At 42.6% G+C, this 18,585-nt stretch overlaps 2 protein-coding genes across 5 annotated transcripts in view; both read left to right on the top strand.

Annotated features, from left to right (window-relative positions):
• The window catches only part of stat6 (signal transducer and activator of transcription 6, interleukin-4 induced), a 58,701-nt gene extending 52,755 nt beyond the window's left edge, over positions 1–5,946 (top strand). For all 3 annotated transcript variants that reach the window (XM_070448078.1, XM_024005528.2, XM_024005527.2), the window contains one exon: positions 2,058–5,946. Coding sequence is in view for 2 of the 3 variants with exons in the window: in XM_024005528.2 (XP_023861296.1) it covers positions 2,058–2,118 (61 nt within the window). In the remaining variant the exon portion in view is untranslated. The remainder of the gene's footprint in view (positions 1–2,057) is intronic.
• An 8,585-nt stretch (positions 5,947–14,531) lies between these two features.
• Positions 14,532–17,492, top strand: LOC111977030 (lens fiber major intrinsic protein). 2 transcript variants are annotated; one of them, XM_024006288.2, is made up of 5 exons: positions 14,532–14,990; positions 15,846–16,010; positions 16,696–16,776; positions 16,989–17,189; positions 17,405–17,492. In XM_024006288.2, exons 1-4 carry the CDS (start codon positions 14,631–14,633, stop codon positions 17,172–17,174), a joined length of 792 nt encoding a protein of 263 aa, XP_023862056.1. In that variant the 5' UTR covers positions 14,532–14,630; the 3' UTR covers positions 17,175–17,189; positions 17,405–17,492. The 2 variants fall into 2 exon arrangements, with proteins under 2 accessions (XP_023862056.1, XP_023862054.1); XM_024006286.2 differs by lacking the exon at positions 17,405–17,492 and having other exon boundaries at positions 16,989–17,312.
• Positions 17,493–18,585: the final 1,093 nt, after the last annotated feature.

The raw sequence follows: 18,585 nt of genomic DNA, 5'->3' as shown, positions 1-18,585 counted from the left end.
GCGCCGCCTTATCTCAGTTCACTGGTCACGATGGCAACACCCACCCGTAGCACGCGCTCCAGCAGGTGTATCTCACTGATCATACACTGATCATCAAAACCTCATTTGGCCGCCTTTCCTTCCAGTTCTCTGCTGCCTGCGACTGGAACGAATTGCAAAAATCTCTGAAGTTGGAGACTTTTATCTCCCTCAACAACTTTAAACATCTGCTATCTGAGCAGCTAACCGATCGCTGCAGCTGTACATAGTCCATCGGTATATAGCCCACCCAATTTACCTACCTCATCCCCATACTGTTTTTATTTATTTACTTTTCTGCTCTTTTGCACACCTGTATCTCTACTTGCACATGATCATCTGATGATTTATCACTCCAGTGTTAATCTGCTAAATTGTAATTATTCGCTCCTATGGCCTATTTATTGCCTACCTCCTCATGCCTTTTGCACACATTGTATATAGATTCTCTTTTTTTCTTTTTTTTCTACTATGTTATTGACTTGTTTATTGTTTACTCCATGTGTAACTCTGTGTTGTTGTCTGTTCACACTGCTATGCTTTATCTTGGCCAGGTCGCAGTTGCAAATGAGAACTTGTTCTCAACTAGCCTACCTGGTTAAATAAAGATGAAATAAAAAAATAAAATAAAAATAAGTCTTCAACACTTTTGTTATGGCAAGCCTAAATAAGTTCAGGAGTAAAATGTTCTTAACAAGTCACATAATAACTTACATGGACTCACTCTGTGTGCAATAATAGTGTTGAACATGAGTTTTAAATGACTACCCTATCTCTGTACCCCACACATACAAGTATCTGTAAGGTCACTCAGTCGAGCAGTGAATTTCAAGCACAGATTCAACCACAAGGACCAGGGAGGTTTTTCAATGGTTTGCAAAGAAGGGCTCCTATTGGTAGATGGGGAAAAAACAGACATTGAATATCCCTTTGAGGATGATGCCGTTATTAATTACACTTTAGATGGTGTATCAATACACCCAGTCACTACAAAGATATAGGCGCCCTTCCTAACTCAGTTGCCGGAGAGGAAGGAAACCGCTCAGGGATTTCACCATGAGGACAATGGTGATTTTAAAACAGTTAGCGTTTAATGGCTGTGATAGGAGATAACTGAGGATGGATCAACAATATTGTATTTACTCCAGAATACTAGCATAAATGACAGAGTGAAAAGAAGGAAGCCTGGACAGAATAAAAAAATATGGCAAAGTGTTATATTTGGGGCAAATCCAACAAAACACATCACTGAGTACCACTCTTCATATTTTCAAGCATGGTGGTGGCTACATCATGGTATGGGTATGCTTGTCATCGGCAAGGACTAGGTAGTTTTTCAGGATATAAAGAAATGGAATAGGCTAAATCCTAGAGGAAAAACTGTCTCAGTCTGCTTTCCAACAGACACTGGGAGACAAATTCCCCTTTCAGCAGGACAATAACATAAAACAGAAAGCCAAATATACACGAGTTGCTTACCAAGATGATATTGAATGTTCATGAGTGGCCTAGTTGCAGTTTTGACTTAAATTGACTTGAAAATCTATGGTAAGACTTGTGTAGCAATGATCAACAACCAACTTGACAGAGCTTGAATAATTTTTAAAAGTATAATGTGCAACAATTGTACAATCCAGGTATGCAAAGCTCTTAACGACTTACCCAGAAAGACTGACAGCTGTAATCGCTGCCAAAGGTGATTCTAACATGTATTGACTCAGGGGTGTGAATACTTATATAAATGAGATATATCTGTATTTCATTATCAATAAAATTGCAAACATTTAAAAAAAAATATATATATTAATCACGTTGTCATTATGGGGTATTTATTGTGTGTAGATGGGTGAAAAAAAGGAATTTAATGGATTTTGAATTCTAGCTGTAACAACAAATTGTAGAATACGTTAAGGGTTATGTATTTGAGGGTTATGTATTTGAGGGGTATGTATTTGAGGGGTATGTTAAGGCACTGTATTTGACACTTCACTGGGACAGCACTTCAGACTCCTCCATATACTGTGTGTTTGTGTTTTCAGGTCCCAGGGCCCGACTACTGAGATGGAGCTAGAGGAGATTCTGAACACACTCTCGGAGTAGGAGAAGGAGGAGGAGGAGTAGGAAGAAGTGGAGGAAGAGGACGAGGGGGGAATGTAAGAGGAGGAGGAGCCCAGTGGAGACAGTTTCTCATCACTCTGATCTAACAAAGTGGATATTCGTCAAATCAGTCTTGATTTATGTATTGTAACAGGCCCATAATGTGCTTACTCAAGTCCGTTTTGGATGTATTTGGCTGTTCCCTTACAAAAAAAGATTGCTGTTTTGAAACTGCAGTAAAAGTGCATGAACTGCAGTCGACTGTGGTATTTTAAGACGCATAATTGTAGAATAACTGCAATTATACTGCACTCTAACTGCAGTTACACTGCAAAATTACAGCAGTAAAAAAAACGGTGTTTGTTGCATACTGCAGTTATACTGCACTCTGACAGCAATCTTTTTCGTAAGGATTTTCGCTGCATAACATGTAGAAGTTGTCCCTTTTCAGGTTTAGAAGTGACTGCTAAATGCTAACTCCGTTTGTATAAAATGGTTAGCATAGCTAGCATACAGAAATCGGTGGTATTTTTTAAACTGTAATTCAGTTGATTGGTAATGATGACATGAACATGTGATGCGGTTGACTTCTATACAAGCATTATACTCCGATTTTTACCTCAACATAGTGTGAAATACGCTTATAAACATTAGCCGAAATGTAAGCTAATTTTGCTGGGGGGCAATGAGGAGAATCGGGATCTTTCCCTCACGCGTTTTCATGGCAATTCCATTGTTTTAGTCGAGTTTGATTGACCTATTTACTGCATCTGCATCCCAGTCGGTATTAGAACGTTGCGGCCCCCTGCCCGCCTGTGGGGAAAACAACCTAGGGTTACCTAGGTTACCGCGTTAGTTCACAGCAAAACCTCAACCTTTTTCAAACGCAATTTTCTTGTTGTCTGCTTGTTTTAGTAAATTACAAAACTACATTTAAGACAAGTAAAACATGTTTAAAGATTACTTTTCAACATTGCCTGCTCCCGAGCGTTCTCAATACTTAGAAAAACGTAATATTGTAGAGCTTCTCTCATGCCCCTTTTCATGACGGTGCTAGCAGCCACGTGAGGGAGTGAGTGATAGCTAGCTACCGACTGGAACATTAAGCTTCAAGTAGTGAGTAGAGTTACAAACGGATTATACTAAATAAATTAAATGTCTTACATGTGATGTAATGTTTTCCATACACATAGCTATGTGTAGCCTACTTGGACACCGGGTGCCCACTCTCCCACGCCAAAAATCCTGAAGCCACAGGGCTCTTCTCGCAGGCTCTATTTCCCTATGTCGGAGCATTGCAAACCACAGGTTGGGATTTTTTTACCTGATTACATGTACATTGAACAACACAGCAGCTGTTCGGCATGTTTTGTTATTTATGTATAGCAAAAAATTGACAACGAAGTTATCTCTTTTATAATGGGGTACAATGGGAAACAATGTTTGTATTCTCCAATTTGTGGCGGTGGTCAAGGGGAATTTCTTATGACGTGAATATCGACTCAAAGAGTATTGAGAGAGACGAGATGTTCTGAGAGACATAGACATTCTACCTATCACTCCTTTCTCCTAGTTCAGTGGTTCCCATTCTCGACTTTTTCCTTGCTGAGGACCACCAGATCTGGGAACCACTGCCCTAGTTTATAATATAGAAGTGTGTTAAAAGCCATTGGATCATCTATTTAGTAAATCTCATTTTGGCACCCAGAACCAAATCTCGCATGCGCGTTGGTCTGTTTCGTCTGTCACGATTCTGTCTTTTTTGGGATAAAGGATATGAGACTGATGGATGTACACTAAGGGAAGACTACCACATTATGCAGACAACATAAATAGGATAGTATAGCCAAGACAACGACCAAATCAGTTAGCAATATACCAGCACAAACATATATGGAACCAGGCTACTTACAGTATGAGACTGAGAACAAACTTCTAGGCTTTCTAACACAATGGAATAAACCAGATCACAGCCATATAAAGAACATGTTGGGTGTTCATACAGTACTTACATACATATTTTCTATACAGTAAACTTTGTTTCCATTTAAAGGAGTATTTCAGAAACACACCATTTGCACATATGTAGACACTTATGGGGCTGGATATAATGAATATGAGGTTAGAAATAGGTGAAGTGTTTCTTTAATACACCGGCATCATTATTAGCTGTCAATATGATAGCTCACTATGTAGTAGTTTGATGATTTATCATTGTTTGCTTGTATGTACAAATTATACATTCCTCATATCCTAGTAGATTACAAGGGGACTTCCACACTTTCAGACACCCCACAAAAAATCTAATGCTTAAAATGAAAATATCTTTCCATTTTTAAGTTGTCTTTTTATTGTAAATAACTTAGTTTTACCTAGTTTTAATGTTCGTAGCACAGAGATGGTTGATTTTACATGGCATCTTATACAGTATTCCATGACATAACCTACATAGTCACATAGTAGAGTGATATTAAATCATTGATTGTTGGGTGATGAGATTAAAAATAGTTGTTTCAGATGAGTAGACACAAATATAGGTTGCTATTATGATAGTATATGTATAATACAAAACAAAAATGTTCTATTCAATGCTTTGTTATTTCTCTGTCATTTTGACTACGTTACCTTTAAATGACCAGTAGCGCTTTTGTTATCTCTAAGGGAATGTCATACTCCATGATATATTCTGTCTTTTTCTCAACTATGAAAAGGTATCTTGATATTTTGCTCAAACATGTATTCGGAAGCATTCTCTCTTCTTTTTTAAAATTTGTTGTGAGCAAATGAAGCGGGTGTGCACTATAATCAGAATGCTTCACAAGTCATAATTATTCATACTTCCACAATAAATGTATTTCCTATAAATCCCATGGCTATATAAACCAACCCACCTTCACTCAGATTTATTTTCCTTTGAACTATTAAAAGAGTTGTCATAAACTGTCACAACTGTTTACGACATCTGTCATGTCATGGCTATGACAGTCTTATTTAGTCCTTATGTACAGCTGTAGGATCTTAATTTGAGCCAGTTTGTAACAGCAGGATAATAATCCTGCAGCAACAGGAATTGTGAATTATTATGTGCATTATAAATAATGGACATTTTTTGTAGGGGTTGATACATTTTTCATATTTTAAAGTGGAAATTAATAACTTTAGAAGCCTTTTTAAACCTTGAATGCACTACAAGTTTGCATTTTCTTCCATGCAAGAAAATTCTCAGCAACAAAAGAGTGACTAAATTAAGATCCTACATGTATAAGTAGGGTTCAAGTACAATGTAACAGAGTCTGAAGCAAAACTAAAACATAACTGCAGGCTTTTCTCAACAGCAGCTTTTATCAACTCTGTCAAAGACCTCTGAACTCATCCGATGGGAGAAAGGATGTGAGGAATCAAGGAAATGCATTTGAGGTTTTCTCAAGAACTACTCAGCTATCCTTAATATTTTCCATGGAATTGAGTGAGCGTGGATGTCTAAAAGTTGTTAGTCACCAGAGTTTAATGTTATTTGTGGCTTTGTGTTACAGCATGTTACAATAGTCACTGTTCCTGGTATGACTAGTTCCAATAATTCCATAATTGTTACTTAGGTCTAGTGTTATGGATTTGAATTCAACACGTGACGTGATCACTGTGTCACTACTTTAGACATTTGTTAATTGTTGATTTTGTGTATCATCATCATAGATGCCCTTATTGCCCAGCTGATTCAATTTAACTAGCCCTGCTTCAATGACTTCATCATGATCATCAAATATAGGCAACAATCCTTTTGCATGTAACAGTATTTGTATGTCTCCTAAACAATATAATCCTTCGACTCTTTCTTGAATTTTGGATTGATTTCCTTTTTTAGACAAAGAAACACACAAAACAGACATAAAATCAACACCATGAGGATTAAGACAGGGATTAAAACAACTCTATAACTTGACCAACTGCCATCTGGAGTTTCCACAGTTCAATGATAAGCATACTTCTATTCACCTCCCTCCCAGCCAAGGCACTTGGGCCCATATTCAAAAAACATTCCAGAGTGGGACTGCTGATCTAGAATTAGTTTTGCCTGTTAAATCATAATGAATAACAGATACTAGATCAGCACTCCCACCAGAGTCACAATGCTTCTTGAAGGAGAATGGCCACAGATTTTTGCTCACAGGCAGATAAACATCTTGCTCTAAAGCACACTAGACTAGTGGTCCTCTGTAGCTCAGTTGGTAGAGCATGGTGCTTGCAAAACCAGGATAGTGGTTTCAATTCCTGGGTCCACATGTATGTAAAATATATGCATGACTAAGTTGCTTTGGCATATACACTGAGTATACCAAACACTAGGAACACCCTCCTAATATTGAGTTGCACGCCCACCCCCCCCCCCCCCTCCACCCTGCTTTTTCCCTCAGAACAGCCTCAATTCGTCAGGGCATGGACTCTACAATGTGTTGAAAGCATTCCACAGGGATGCTGGCCCATGTTGACTCCAATGCTTCCCACAGTTTCTTTTTATTTATTTTTTAAGGGTTGGATCAGTTTAATATTGTGGAAAGATTGTTGCTTCCATCAATGTAATTGATTGATCAATGTAATCCCCCATATCTTTGTTTTGGTAAATATATATATACATATACATACACATATGCATACATATATAAATACACATACCTACAGTTGAAGTCGAAAGTTTACATACACTTATGTTAGAGTCATTAAAACTCGTTTTTCAACCACCACAAATTTCTTGTTAACAAACTATAGCTTTGGCAAGTAGGTTAGGACATCTACTTCGTGCATGAGACAAGTAATTTTTCCAACAATTGTTTACAGACAGATTATTTCACTTATAATTCACTGAATCACAATTCCAGTGGGTCAGAAGTTTACATACACTAAGTTGACTGTGCCTTCAAACAGCATGAAAAATTCCAGAAAATGATGTCATGGCTTTAGAAGCTTCTGATAGGCTAATTGACATAATTTGAGTCAATTGGAGGTGAACCTGTGGATGTATTTCAAGGCCTACCTTCAAACTCAGTGACCAAGACCTCAGAAAACATATTGTAGAACTCCACAAGTCTGGTTCATCCTTGGGAGCAATTTCCAAACGCCAGAAGGTACTACATTCATCTGTAGAAACAATAGTACGCAAGTATAAACACCATGGGACCACGCAGCCTTCATACCGCTCAGGGAGGAGACGCGTTCTGTCTCCTAGAGATGAACGTACTTTGGTGCGAAAAGTGCAAATCAATCCCAGAACAACAGCAAAGGACCTTGTGAAGATGCTGGAGGAAACCGGTACAAAAGTATCTATATCCACAGTAAAACGAGTCCTATATTGACATAACCTGAAAGGCCGCTCAGCATGGAAAAAGTCACTGCTCCAAAATCGCCATAAAAAAGCCAGACTACGGTTTGCAACTGCACATGGGGACAAAGATCGTACTTTTTGGAGAAATGTTGTCACGGCCGATGAAAGAACTGGACCAAGGTGCAGCGCGGTGAGCATACATTTTCCATTTATTTTAGAAATGGAGACATAAAAAGGCTCTCTAAGGTCAGGGTGTGACAGTACCTCCCCCCAAATGTGGGGACTCCGGCCGCAAAACCTGAACCTGTAGGGGAGGGTCTGGGTGGGCATCTATCCGCAGTGGCGGCTCAGGTGCGGGACGCCGACCCCGCTCCACCACTGGCTCACCCCACTTTGGTGGCACCTCTGGTGCGGGGACCCTCGTCGCCGACCCCGGACTGGGGACCCTCGTTGCGCCCCGGACTGGGACCCTCGTTGGGGACCCTCGTTGCGGACTGGGGACCGTCGCTGGAGGCTCCGGACTGGAGAACGTCGCTGGAGGCTCCGAACTGGGGAACGTCGCTGTGGCTCCGGACTGGAGGCCGTCGCTGGTGGCTCCGGACTGGAGGCCGCGCTGGTGGCTCCGGACTGGGGACCGTCGCTGGAGGCTCCGGACTGAGGACCGTCGCTGAGGCTCCGGACTGGAGGCGTCGCTGTGGGTCCGGACTGGAGGCCGTCGCTGGTGGCTCGGACGGGGGACCGTCGCTGGAGGCTCCGGACTGAGGACCGTCGCTGGAGGCTCCGGACTGGGGACCGTCGCTGGAGGTCCCGGACTGTGGGAGCCGTCACGGGAGGCTTCGTGCCATGGATCGTCACGAGGCTTCTTGCCATGGATCGTCACTGGAGGCTTCGTGCCATGGATCTTCACTGGAGGCTTCGTGCCATGGATCATCACTGGAGGCTTCTTACCATGGATCATCACGTGAGGCTTCTTGCCATGGATCATCACTGGAGGCTTTGTGCCATGGATCATCACTGGAGGCTTCGTGCCATGGATCATCACTGGAGGCTTCTTGCCATGGATCATCACTGGAGGCTTCTTGCCATGGATCATCACTGCGACTTCGTGCCATGGATCATCACTGGAGCTTCTTGCCATGGATTCTACTGGAGTGAGGAGACGTATGGGCAGGTCTGGTACGTGGAGCTGCCACAGGGCTCACCAGGCTGGGGAGACATACAGGAGGCCTGGTTCTGACAGCAGGCACAGGACTCACCAGGCTGGGAGACATACTGGAGGCTTGTTCTTGCGGAGGCACCGGATACACTGGGCCGTGGAGGCGCACTGGAGGTCTCGAGCGTAGAGCCTGCACAACCCGTCCTGGCTGGATGGTTATCTTCGCCCTGCACATGCGGGGCGCTGGCACAGAACGCACTGGGCTGTGCAGACGCACCGGAGACACTGTGTGTAGAGCCGGCGCAGGATATACTGGGCCGAGGAGGCGTACTGGAGGTCTGGAGAGCAGGGCTGGCACAATCCGTCCTGGCTGGATGCTCACCCTAGCCCGGCAACTGCGGGGATGCTGGCACAGGACGTACTGGGCTGTGGACGCGCACTGGAGACACCGTGCGCTTCACCGCATAAACATGGTGGCCTCTGACCTAGTTACACGCTCCTCAAAGCGACTATCTTGCTCCAGACTCCAACCCCTCCAAACTCTTTCGTCCCTCTCCACTGCCAACCACTCCTCGCTCAAACGGTCCAAGAATTCCTCCTCGGTCTCGGACTCACCCCTCAGCACCGACGCCCACGTCATCTGCCCCCCCCCCAAAAAAACAATTTGGTGGTGCCTCGTGGTGAGCGTACATTTTCCCTTTATTTTAGAAATGTCGCCAACAAAACAATAAACCATACAAAACGGCCGTGAAGCTTAAGGGCATTAGTGCCACAAACAAAGTTAACTACCCACAACGAAAGGAGAGAAAAAGGGCTACCTAAGTATGGTTCTCAAACAGAGACAACGATAGACAGCTGTCCCTGATTGAGAACCATACCCGGCCAAAACATAGAAACACAAAATCATAGAAAACAAAACAGAATGCCCACCCCAAATCACACCCTGACCAAACCAAATAGAGACATAAAAAGGCTCTCTAAGGTCAGGGTGTGACAAATGTCCTCTGGTCTGATGAAACAAAAATAGAACTGTTTGGCCATAATGACCATAGTTATGTTTGGAGGAAAAATGAGGATGCTTGCAAGCTGAAGAACACCATCCCAACCGTGAAGCACAGGGGTGGCAGCATCATGTTGTGGGGGTGATTTGCTGCAGGAGGGGCTGGTGCACTTCACAAAATAGATGGCATCATGAGGGAGGAAAATTATGTGAATGTATTAAAGCAACATCTCAAGACATCAGTCAGAAAGTTAAAGCTTGGTCGCAAATGGGTCTTCCAAATGGACAATGACCGCAAGCATACTTCCAAAGTCTTGGCAAAATGGCTTAAGGACAACCAAGTCAAGGTATTGGAGTGGCCATCACAAAGCCCTGACCTCAATCCCATAGAAAATTTGTTGGCAGAAGTGAAAAAGCATGTGCGAGCAAGATGCCTATAAACCTCACTCAGTTACACCATTCATAAACCATGTGCCATGGAATGGGTACATCGAAAATCTCTTCCCAACTATTTTGCAATTTATATAGCACAGCTGTCAGTTTGTTGGTCATTAAATTGGTATATGTTTTTATTTATCACACTTTTCAAATTCCTATTCGTTATATAAATAGGCCCTTTTGTTCATATAATTTAAAAAGCAGGTCACTAGGTGTAGGCAAAACCATAAGCAAATAGGTAAACTGACTAAAGAGTTAATCAGGGTGATTTTTCCACAAATAGACAGGTATTTTCCTTTCCATGGTAGCAAGATCTTATCTATTTTTGCTAACTTTCTATAACAATGTATTGGAGTGAGATCATTTCTTTCTTTTGGGATTTGTATACCGAGTATGTCCACATCTCCATCAGACCATTTAATTGGTAAACTACACTACACGGTAATGTAAAATTAGCATTTTTTGTGATCCAATACGTAATATAGTACACTTATCATAATTTGGTTTTAATCCAGAGAGGATAGCAAAAGTATATAGATCCTCTATGAGGCCGTGGAGAGATTCTAATTGTGGTTTTAAAAGAAATCATGAATCATGAATCATGCTTCCCACAGTTGTGTCAAGTTGTCTGAATGTCCTTTGATTGGTGGACCATTCTTAATTCACACGGGAAACTGTTGAGCGTGAAAAACGTAGCAGCGTTGCAGTTTTTGACACAAACCGGTGCGCCTGGCACCTACTACCATACCCTGTTCAAAGGCACTTAAATCTTTAGACTTGCCCATTCACCCTCTGAATGGCACTCATTTACAACCCATGTCTCAAGGCTTAAAATCCTTCTTTAACCTGTCTCATCCCCTTCATCTACACTGATTGAAGTGGATTTAACAAGTGACATCAATAAGGAATCATAGCTTTGACCTGGATTCACCTGGTCAGTCTATGTCATGGAAAGAGCAGGTGTCCTTAGTGTTTTGTACACAGTGCATTATATTCTTATATTACTAGTCTACAGCCATGTATGTTCTACTCAGTTCTCCAGGTGTCTGTCTGTGCTGTAGTGAGAGTTGTAATGATTATTTCTACCACAATGTAGGGCCTGTGAGGCAGCCCAGGACTGGTATTGAAGAGAGTAGGAGATTGTCCTGGCTTCTGTGTGCTGTAGTGTGCGTTTCTACCACATAGTGTTAGAGCTGATGTTGGAGAGTAGGAGATAGATGGTAGCGCGCTATGAGTTGGATGGTAGAGAGAGGGGCTGTGGATTGGTTAGTTGTGTTGGTGTCAGCAGTCTGAGGCAGAGAGGTGATAGAAGATAAATTCCCCACTCTAGCAGGTTTTAACCCCGTCCTCTGTAAAACAGGCTTATACCCACAATAGAAGGCTTACCAACGCAGAACTCGCCGGGAGGGAGGCAGAATGCATAGACCACAAAAGAGATACAGCAACCCACCACCCAACGAGTTCATTCTGAGCCTGGTCCGTCTTTGCCTTACCAATACCTACAGGCCAGGCAGAAAACAGCTTTTAATATTGCAGATAGATTGTAGCTTCCATCAATGTAATTTTCTGCATCATTTCCAATCCCCCATATATTCTTGGGTAAATATATATATTAGATATTTTTTAAATCATTTTTCTTTTCATTTCCCCTAACCCTACCACCCCTCCCCTAATTGGAGTAAACTAATGGACAACAACACTTACTGTAGGCTTCTACTTCCAGCTTATGCACATTATACGGACACAATGTATTTTACAATAGTTATATTTTGTTTGTTTTCAATCCCACCCTTCAGCTCCCCTCAACCCCTCCCATCTATCTCTGAACACCGTCCAGTTTTTATTTCTATTTTCCATATATGTTTCAACTGTGCTGTGATGTTTCAGGTGTTGGGTTTTGAACCTTTCAGTTCTCATTGTTTCTACAGATTGTAAACTAAAGATGAACATTTTAGCTAAAAGTATACCCAGCAGTGCTATCTGCAGAGTTATCTCCAGGTAAATGTTGCAATTCTTCAGCCATTCCTGCAACCAAAAACAAGCTACATATGGACAGTACCAAAACAACTGATCTAATGATTCTCTCTGCTTGGTTTTAACAAATTCGGTCGTATCAGACTTGGAGATAATACAGAATTTAGTGTTCTTCATTTATTTCAGTTGTTTGCCAACTCACGAAAATTGTGATAGCATCCAACGTGCTCAACTGAATTTCCTTCATTTCTCCAGAGGTGGCTTGGAAATGACATTTAAGTGTGCAGCTGACTGGCATGAGAGAATAGCTTAGAGTTACACTGATTTTATCATAAAAATCAAACATCCCTTTCCTTTGAATACACATGGTCATTTATATCATACATGGCTCACCCAAAATCAATGTATTCTTAGTTCCATGGTGCTGTACTATAAGCACTCCGGTAAGGGGTAGGCTACATAGTGCATATAGGGATGGGATGGAAAGAGTAGGCTAAAGGACCAGCTATTGCTCCACCATGGATAAGGGAAGCTCTTATACATTCGACAGCAGGCGCAGCAAGACAAAACAGATCGTGGAAAGCGACAGAATCTGTTACGGCCAGCGTTTGTTTCTCCAGCGTATGAAAGGATGGGAGGGGAAAAGCCCCTGACCACAGCACTATGCTTTCACGGCTCAGTCCATCCGCCCTCTCTGGCAGGCTAGCCTGGTCAGCGTGATGCTGGATGCTCCAGTGCAGAAGCTCAATGCCAAACCTTCTGCTGCCCCCCCCCCCCTCTCCCAACACGGGTTTATCTGCCGCTTTATCTGTCCTGAGCCCGAGCCTCTCCGCTCAGTCACCATATACAATGTAAAAGTCTGCCTAATCAATTCTGGGGCTGCGTAGAACCAACTTGCATTGCACTGCACCCATCCTGAATACTATGGAGAGCACTACATATGGAGAATAAAGTAATACATGTGTTGCAATGAATGTAATGATCCTTCACTAGGAGTTTTAATTGAAGTGTTTAATAGAGTGGATGTGTGAGAATGAGAATAGTTGAGTATGTGGGACAAAAGGACACAATCAAAAGAGTATTGAGAAAGGCCGATTGATAGTGAGGGATTCCTCTGGGTGCAGTGTGCTACTCGGCATGCTGCCAATTGAGGGGGTTAAACAGAACATGACACATGATTAAAGGTTGAAGTCCTGTCACTAGTTCAAGCCAGTGTTAGAGATCTACTTTGGAAAATACTGCCAGTTGAGAACAACATTGTAGAGGCAAATCTGTTTCTTAATATGAGTATAGTTTATATCACTGATTTGCATTAACATAAAGCAACACATTATAAATCCTCAGTAATCAAAGAATATTGTCAGAGTTACATTGATATTGTCATAACAAACAGTAACTCGGGCCATCTTTCGCGTCATAATGAGATAAGAGTACTGCTCCTCTCTGTGTCCATAGGAGTTGCATGCATAACAACACATATGATTTCAGTCTTTCTATTGACAGCAGGTAGTGAGTTCAGGCTGGTTTCCGTTATGGGGCCTCACTTGCTCTATGGTGTTATGAATACTGGGATTGTTCTCTGGCGTCTGTCAGCACTTGAAGAATGTTGAGAAAGGAAGACCAGACCCTTTTTACCCCACTGGAGAGATGAGATGGGCCAAATGGGACTCTGGAAAGGCTAACCAGCCACCGCCAGACCCATATGTATAGCCCTGGTCTTATATTTGTCTGAAGCAATCCACTACTGGTTGTAGCAGAAGGTCAATAAACCATTTATCTGGCCTTCCTGTCCTCAACCAACATCTAACATTAACAACCAGTTATGAATCCCACTTAAAATACTGATTCCTGTTCAATATGAATTTCCTGAGTTTTTGATCAAAAGTAATATGTCTATGAAAACTTAATGTATTTCAATGTATCTTTTCTAAAATATCCCCCTTAAACCTTTCAGCTGTGTCCTTCTCTACATGGCCCCTGGACAATATGAAGCTCATAGTTAGGGTTAAGGGTTAGGATGATGAACCCTGGCATGGGCACTGGGTAGAGAGGTCAGGGTGTTAGAAGGGTTAAGTATTTTTGTTTTTGATTTGTTGTATTGTGTGGTGGCCCCTCCCAGCCCCCTCCCCTGGGTTCCGTGGCCCTGGGGCCGTTATAAATAGTCCCGTGGGCTCCCCCTGCTCTGACAGTGAGGCTAAATGTCTGCAGGACATGCTCAACCTTTGTCTATCAATGTTCCTCTACTAACCACCAGCAGGGTTGGCATATAGATGCACAGAGACCAACGCTCCGCTCCACACAGACAGGACACAGGTCTCTATGACTAGACTAGACAGAAAGCGACGTTGCAGGTCATTGGAAGTCAGTAAAGTTAGTGACTCCTAGAGAGTTGCATGTGGAACTGTTGTTTAAGTGCGGAAGCATCTTTAGGTTTAGAGAGGCATTTTTTGCTTCTAAGTTTGCTGTCTTGTTTTTTGTTTATACTACCTTGAAGGCATCACTGAGATAGTCATTATTGATACGGTAAACAGAGCTTGGTGACTCAAAAGAAGAATACACATTTCTCCTGTTTTCGCTCCTCTTTTCATCCCTCCATTGCTTTGGGGTAGCCTCTTGACTTTTTGGCCATCATGTGGGAGTTCCGGTCCATGTCGTTCTGGCGGGCGGTGTTCGCCGAGTTCTATGGCACCATGTTCTTTGTGTTCTTTGGTCTGGGGGCGGCTTTGCGCTGGACCACCGGGCCCCACAACGTTCTCCATGTGGCCTTTTGCTTTGGCTTGGCCGCTGCCACCCTCATCCAGTCCATCGGTCACATCAGCGGGGGACACATCAACCCGGCTGTCACCTTCGCCTACCTGATTGGCTCCCAGATGTCCCTGTTCCGCGCCTTTTTCTACATCGTGGCCCAGTGTCTGGGGGCGCTGGCTGGGGCCGCCGTGCTCTACGGGGTCACCCCCAACAACATGAGGGGAAACCTGGCACTCAACACGGTAAGACTACCTGACCAATGACAGGTGATATAGGAATGAACCAGGGTTGGGGTCAATTCCATTTCAATTCAGTCAATTCAGCTGGAATTGATCACAACCCTGATAGGAAAGTCTGTGGTGACAATCACACATTTCAGAGTTCCATTGTCATCTGCAATGAATAAATAAAATTAACTTGACAGGTGATAAAGAACATCTGTGTGTGTAACTACGACTTATTTATTTGTACTATTTTCTAAATTGTAGACATCAAAACTATGAAATAACAGATATGGAATCATGTAGTAACCAAAAAAGTGTTAAACAAATCAAAATATGTTTTATATTTGAGATTCTTCAAAGTAGCCTTGATGACAGCTTGCACACTCTTGGCATTCTCTCATGGGGAATGCTTTTCCAGCAGTCTTGAAGGAGTTCCCACATATGCTGAGCACTTGTCATCAAGGCAAAGGATGGTTACTACATGATTCCATATGTGTTACTTCATAGTTTTGATGTCTTCACTATTATTCTACAATGTAGAAAATAGTAAAAATAAAGAAAAACCCTGGAAAGAGTAGGTGAGTCCAAACTTTTGACTAGTACTGTATATATATATATATCTGAACAATGTTAGATGTTATGAATAGTTAATAGTCATAAAATATCTGTAACTCTTTAGAATGCATGCGCAATGTAAGATTTGCCAATTATACTTTTTTAGTGAGCTATTTTTATGCATTCAAGGTTTAACCTATTGATTGATTGACTAACAGTTAGAGTTTTTCATATCGGCCAGTGGAGTAGATATAACTTCAAAACGTGAACAGTAATCATTCATTCAACTGTCTGTTCTATCTCGTCCCCCTTCTCCAGCTGCAGCCAGGTATCAGCCTGGGCATGGCCACCACCATGGAGGTGTTCCTCACCCTGCAGCTGGTTGTCTGCATCTTCGCTGTGACCGATGAGAGGCGTAATGGACGCCTGGGCTCTGCCGCCCTAGCCATCGGCTTCTCTGTCCTCATAGGACACCTGCTGGGGGTAAGACATGTATTCCAAATATATAAAATATATGTTTATAGACCATAGAATACAGGGAATTGTATTGGGTGAAAGCGGGCTTAGACACAGGGTTGGGTGGGTTGAAGTTTAGAGATTTTTAGCACTTTAAAAATGTTGTATTTACTTAACTTTTTTGACAACTGTTTTTTAATAACTTGTAATAATGCTGAAAGAGCAATAAACTAAACTAAGAGACATAGGCTTGGAGTGGGGTGGTAAGAGACCATTATGACGCATTATGATAGGATCAGGGCTAGGTTTCCCTAATGCGTGGTAGCACTAAGATCATCTTAATTCCATTGAAATTGAGTGGACGAAACATGATCTTAGCGCTACAGTACGATGCTTTTGGGAAACCCGGCCCTGAACAATATAGAACATCAGTCAGAATGGGATATTTAGGGATAGGTCAATTCCAATAATGTATATGAATAGATGATGTCAGAAGCAGGAATGCCTGATTAAACATGGGAATCCCCATCTCTGTGACTACAAGAGAGAATGGGTGTGTAATCCATTGTTTTGATGGGGTTGGTCAGGACTCTAGATAGACCAATATGAGTGCATTAAAAAGTACTATTGTATGATGTAGGTAGGTTTTTCACCACTGCACTCTACATACTGTTACCAAAATATAACCCCGGGTCTATTCTCTTTGATATAGATGTACTACACTGGTGCTGGAATGAACCCTGCCAGGTCCTTCGCCCCCGCTGTCCTGGTCAGAAACTTTGTCAACCACTGGGTAAGACACTTGGTTCACACCTTACAAAGCCACAACGTACAGCAATTTAAAGATTTTACAACAATTTACAGCAATTTACAACAACTTACAATATGTTGTTTGGAGTTTAGAACTGTGAAAAAGCTAGATGAACTCACCAACACATTCCCCTCTCTATCTCTCTCTTTGTGTCTCTGTCTCCCTCTCCCTGGTCTGGTCTGGTCCTGTGCCAGGTGTACTGGGTGGGTCCGATGATTGGTGGTGCTATGGGAGCTATTATCTATGATTTCATGCTGTTTCCCCGCATGCGCGGTCTCTCTGAGAGGATGGCCATACTGAAGGGCACCAGGCCCACAGAGGCTGAGAGCCAGCAGGACACCCGAGGAGAGGCCATCGAGCTCAAGACTCAGGCCCTATAAGCCTGGTGGAAGAAGGTTGGCTTTTTGAACCCCCTATCCCCCTATTCTGTACCCAAATCCCCTCCGAACCCTCAACCCCACCCAACACACACGCGCACACATACCTCTTCCCCCCTTCCCCTTTAACCCACCCACACACATAGTACATATGGACCACAGACACAAACCCTCCTCACCCTCACAACAATTCCACCTTCCTCACCATCCTCATTCTCACTCTGCTGATCCAGAAACAGGACGTGCTGAATTACAGGGCAGCCAAAGCCCTAACCACCCTCCAACACTCCACCACTGACCCTCACCCATACCTCCCCCTTGGACTGCAGGATAAAGACGTAGGGTAAGAAGAGGACTTAGTTGCCACTGAAGAAAGCACCCTACTGTGGCCTGTGGTGTAGGGAATGGGTCACTCCTGGCTGACCAGGTGGCTGTAACTGCTCAGGACAGGGGCATCTCTCTCTCTCTCTCTCTCTCGTTTGTAGTCTGCTAGGAGTGAAGCTACAGTAGAGCAGTGGACTTCTGCATGCTTTTTCCATTTTTTCATCCAGTTTGAATCTCTCCCTTGTGTTTTTCTGTTTTTGTTTCATGAAACTTTGGGAACCTGACATGTATGTTATATTATACCTTCAAAGAATTTATGAGGATTTTATTCGACTCAAATTCAATTTTCAAGTCTTGCGTGTGTTGTGTGTGCGTGTGTGTGCCTGTTTTAGCAAACCATTTTTATTCTGGCCTTTTTTCATTACCACAATTCCTTTGTTCGTTATCATGCTTTGTTGTCTTTATTCATCACGCTGTAGCCTATTCTAAGGGAAAGAAGCATCTTTTTCCCCCCTCCTCCTTCATTGATTTTGCTACAGTAAAGTTCTGATTCACTAGTAGTTTTACAGACAACATATTTAGAGTGCTCCCCTTTTATCGCAAAGCCCTTAAATTTTTGCGTTGAAGTCAAATTGTTCTGAGTCTGTGTCTTTTCAAGGGGAGCACAAACACAGTCAGATTTATATCAGAATAAACACACAACACACAAAACTTAACAGGTCTTTTGTTAACTCAATCTCCATCTCTATTTAAACACATCTTGAAAGGGAAAGGGGGATACCTAGTCAGTTGTACAACTGAATGCATTCAACTGAAATATGTCTTCCGCATTTAACCCAACCCCTTTGAATCAGAGAGGTGCGGGGGGTTGCCTTAATTGACATCCACGTCATCGGCGCCCGGGGAACAGTGGGTTAACTGCCTTGCTCAAGGGCAGAATGACAGATTTTTACCTTGTCAGCTCGAGGATTCGATTCAGCAACCTTTCGGTTACTGGCGCAAGTCTCCTACCCGCAAAGCTACCAAATTGTACATTATTATACATTTTTTACTACAAAATTCCACTTCTTTGACCTGTTGGCTCTCCTTG

The sequence above is a fragment of the Salvelinus sp. IW2-2015 genome, linkage group LG17 (assembly GCF_002910315.2).
Source record: "Salvelinus sp. IW2-2015 linkage group LG17, ASM291031v2, whole genome shotgun sequence".
NCBI classification, from domain to species: domain Eukaryota; kingdom Metazoa; phylum Chordata; class Actinopteri; order Salmoniformes; family Salmonidae; genus Salvelinus; species Salvelinus sp. IW2-2015.
This window is presented reverse-complemented; position numbering and strand designations above follow the sequence as displayed.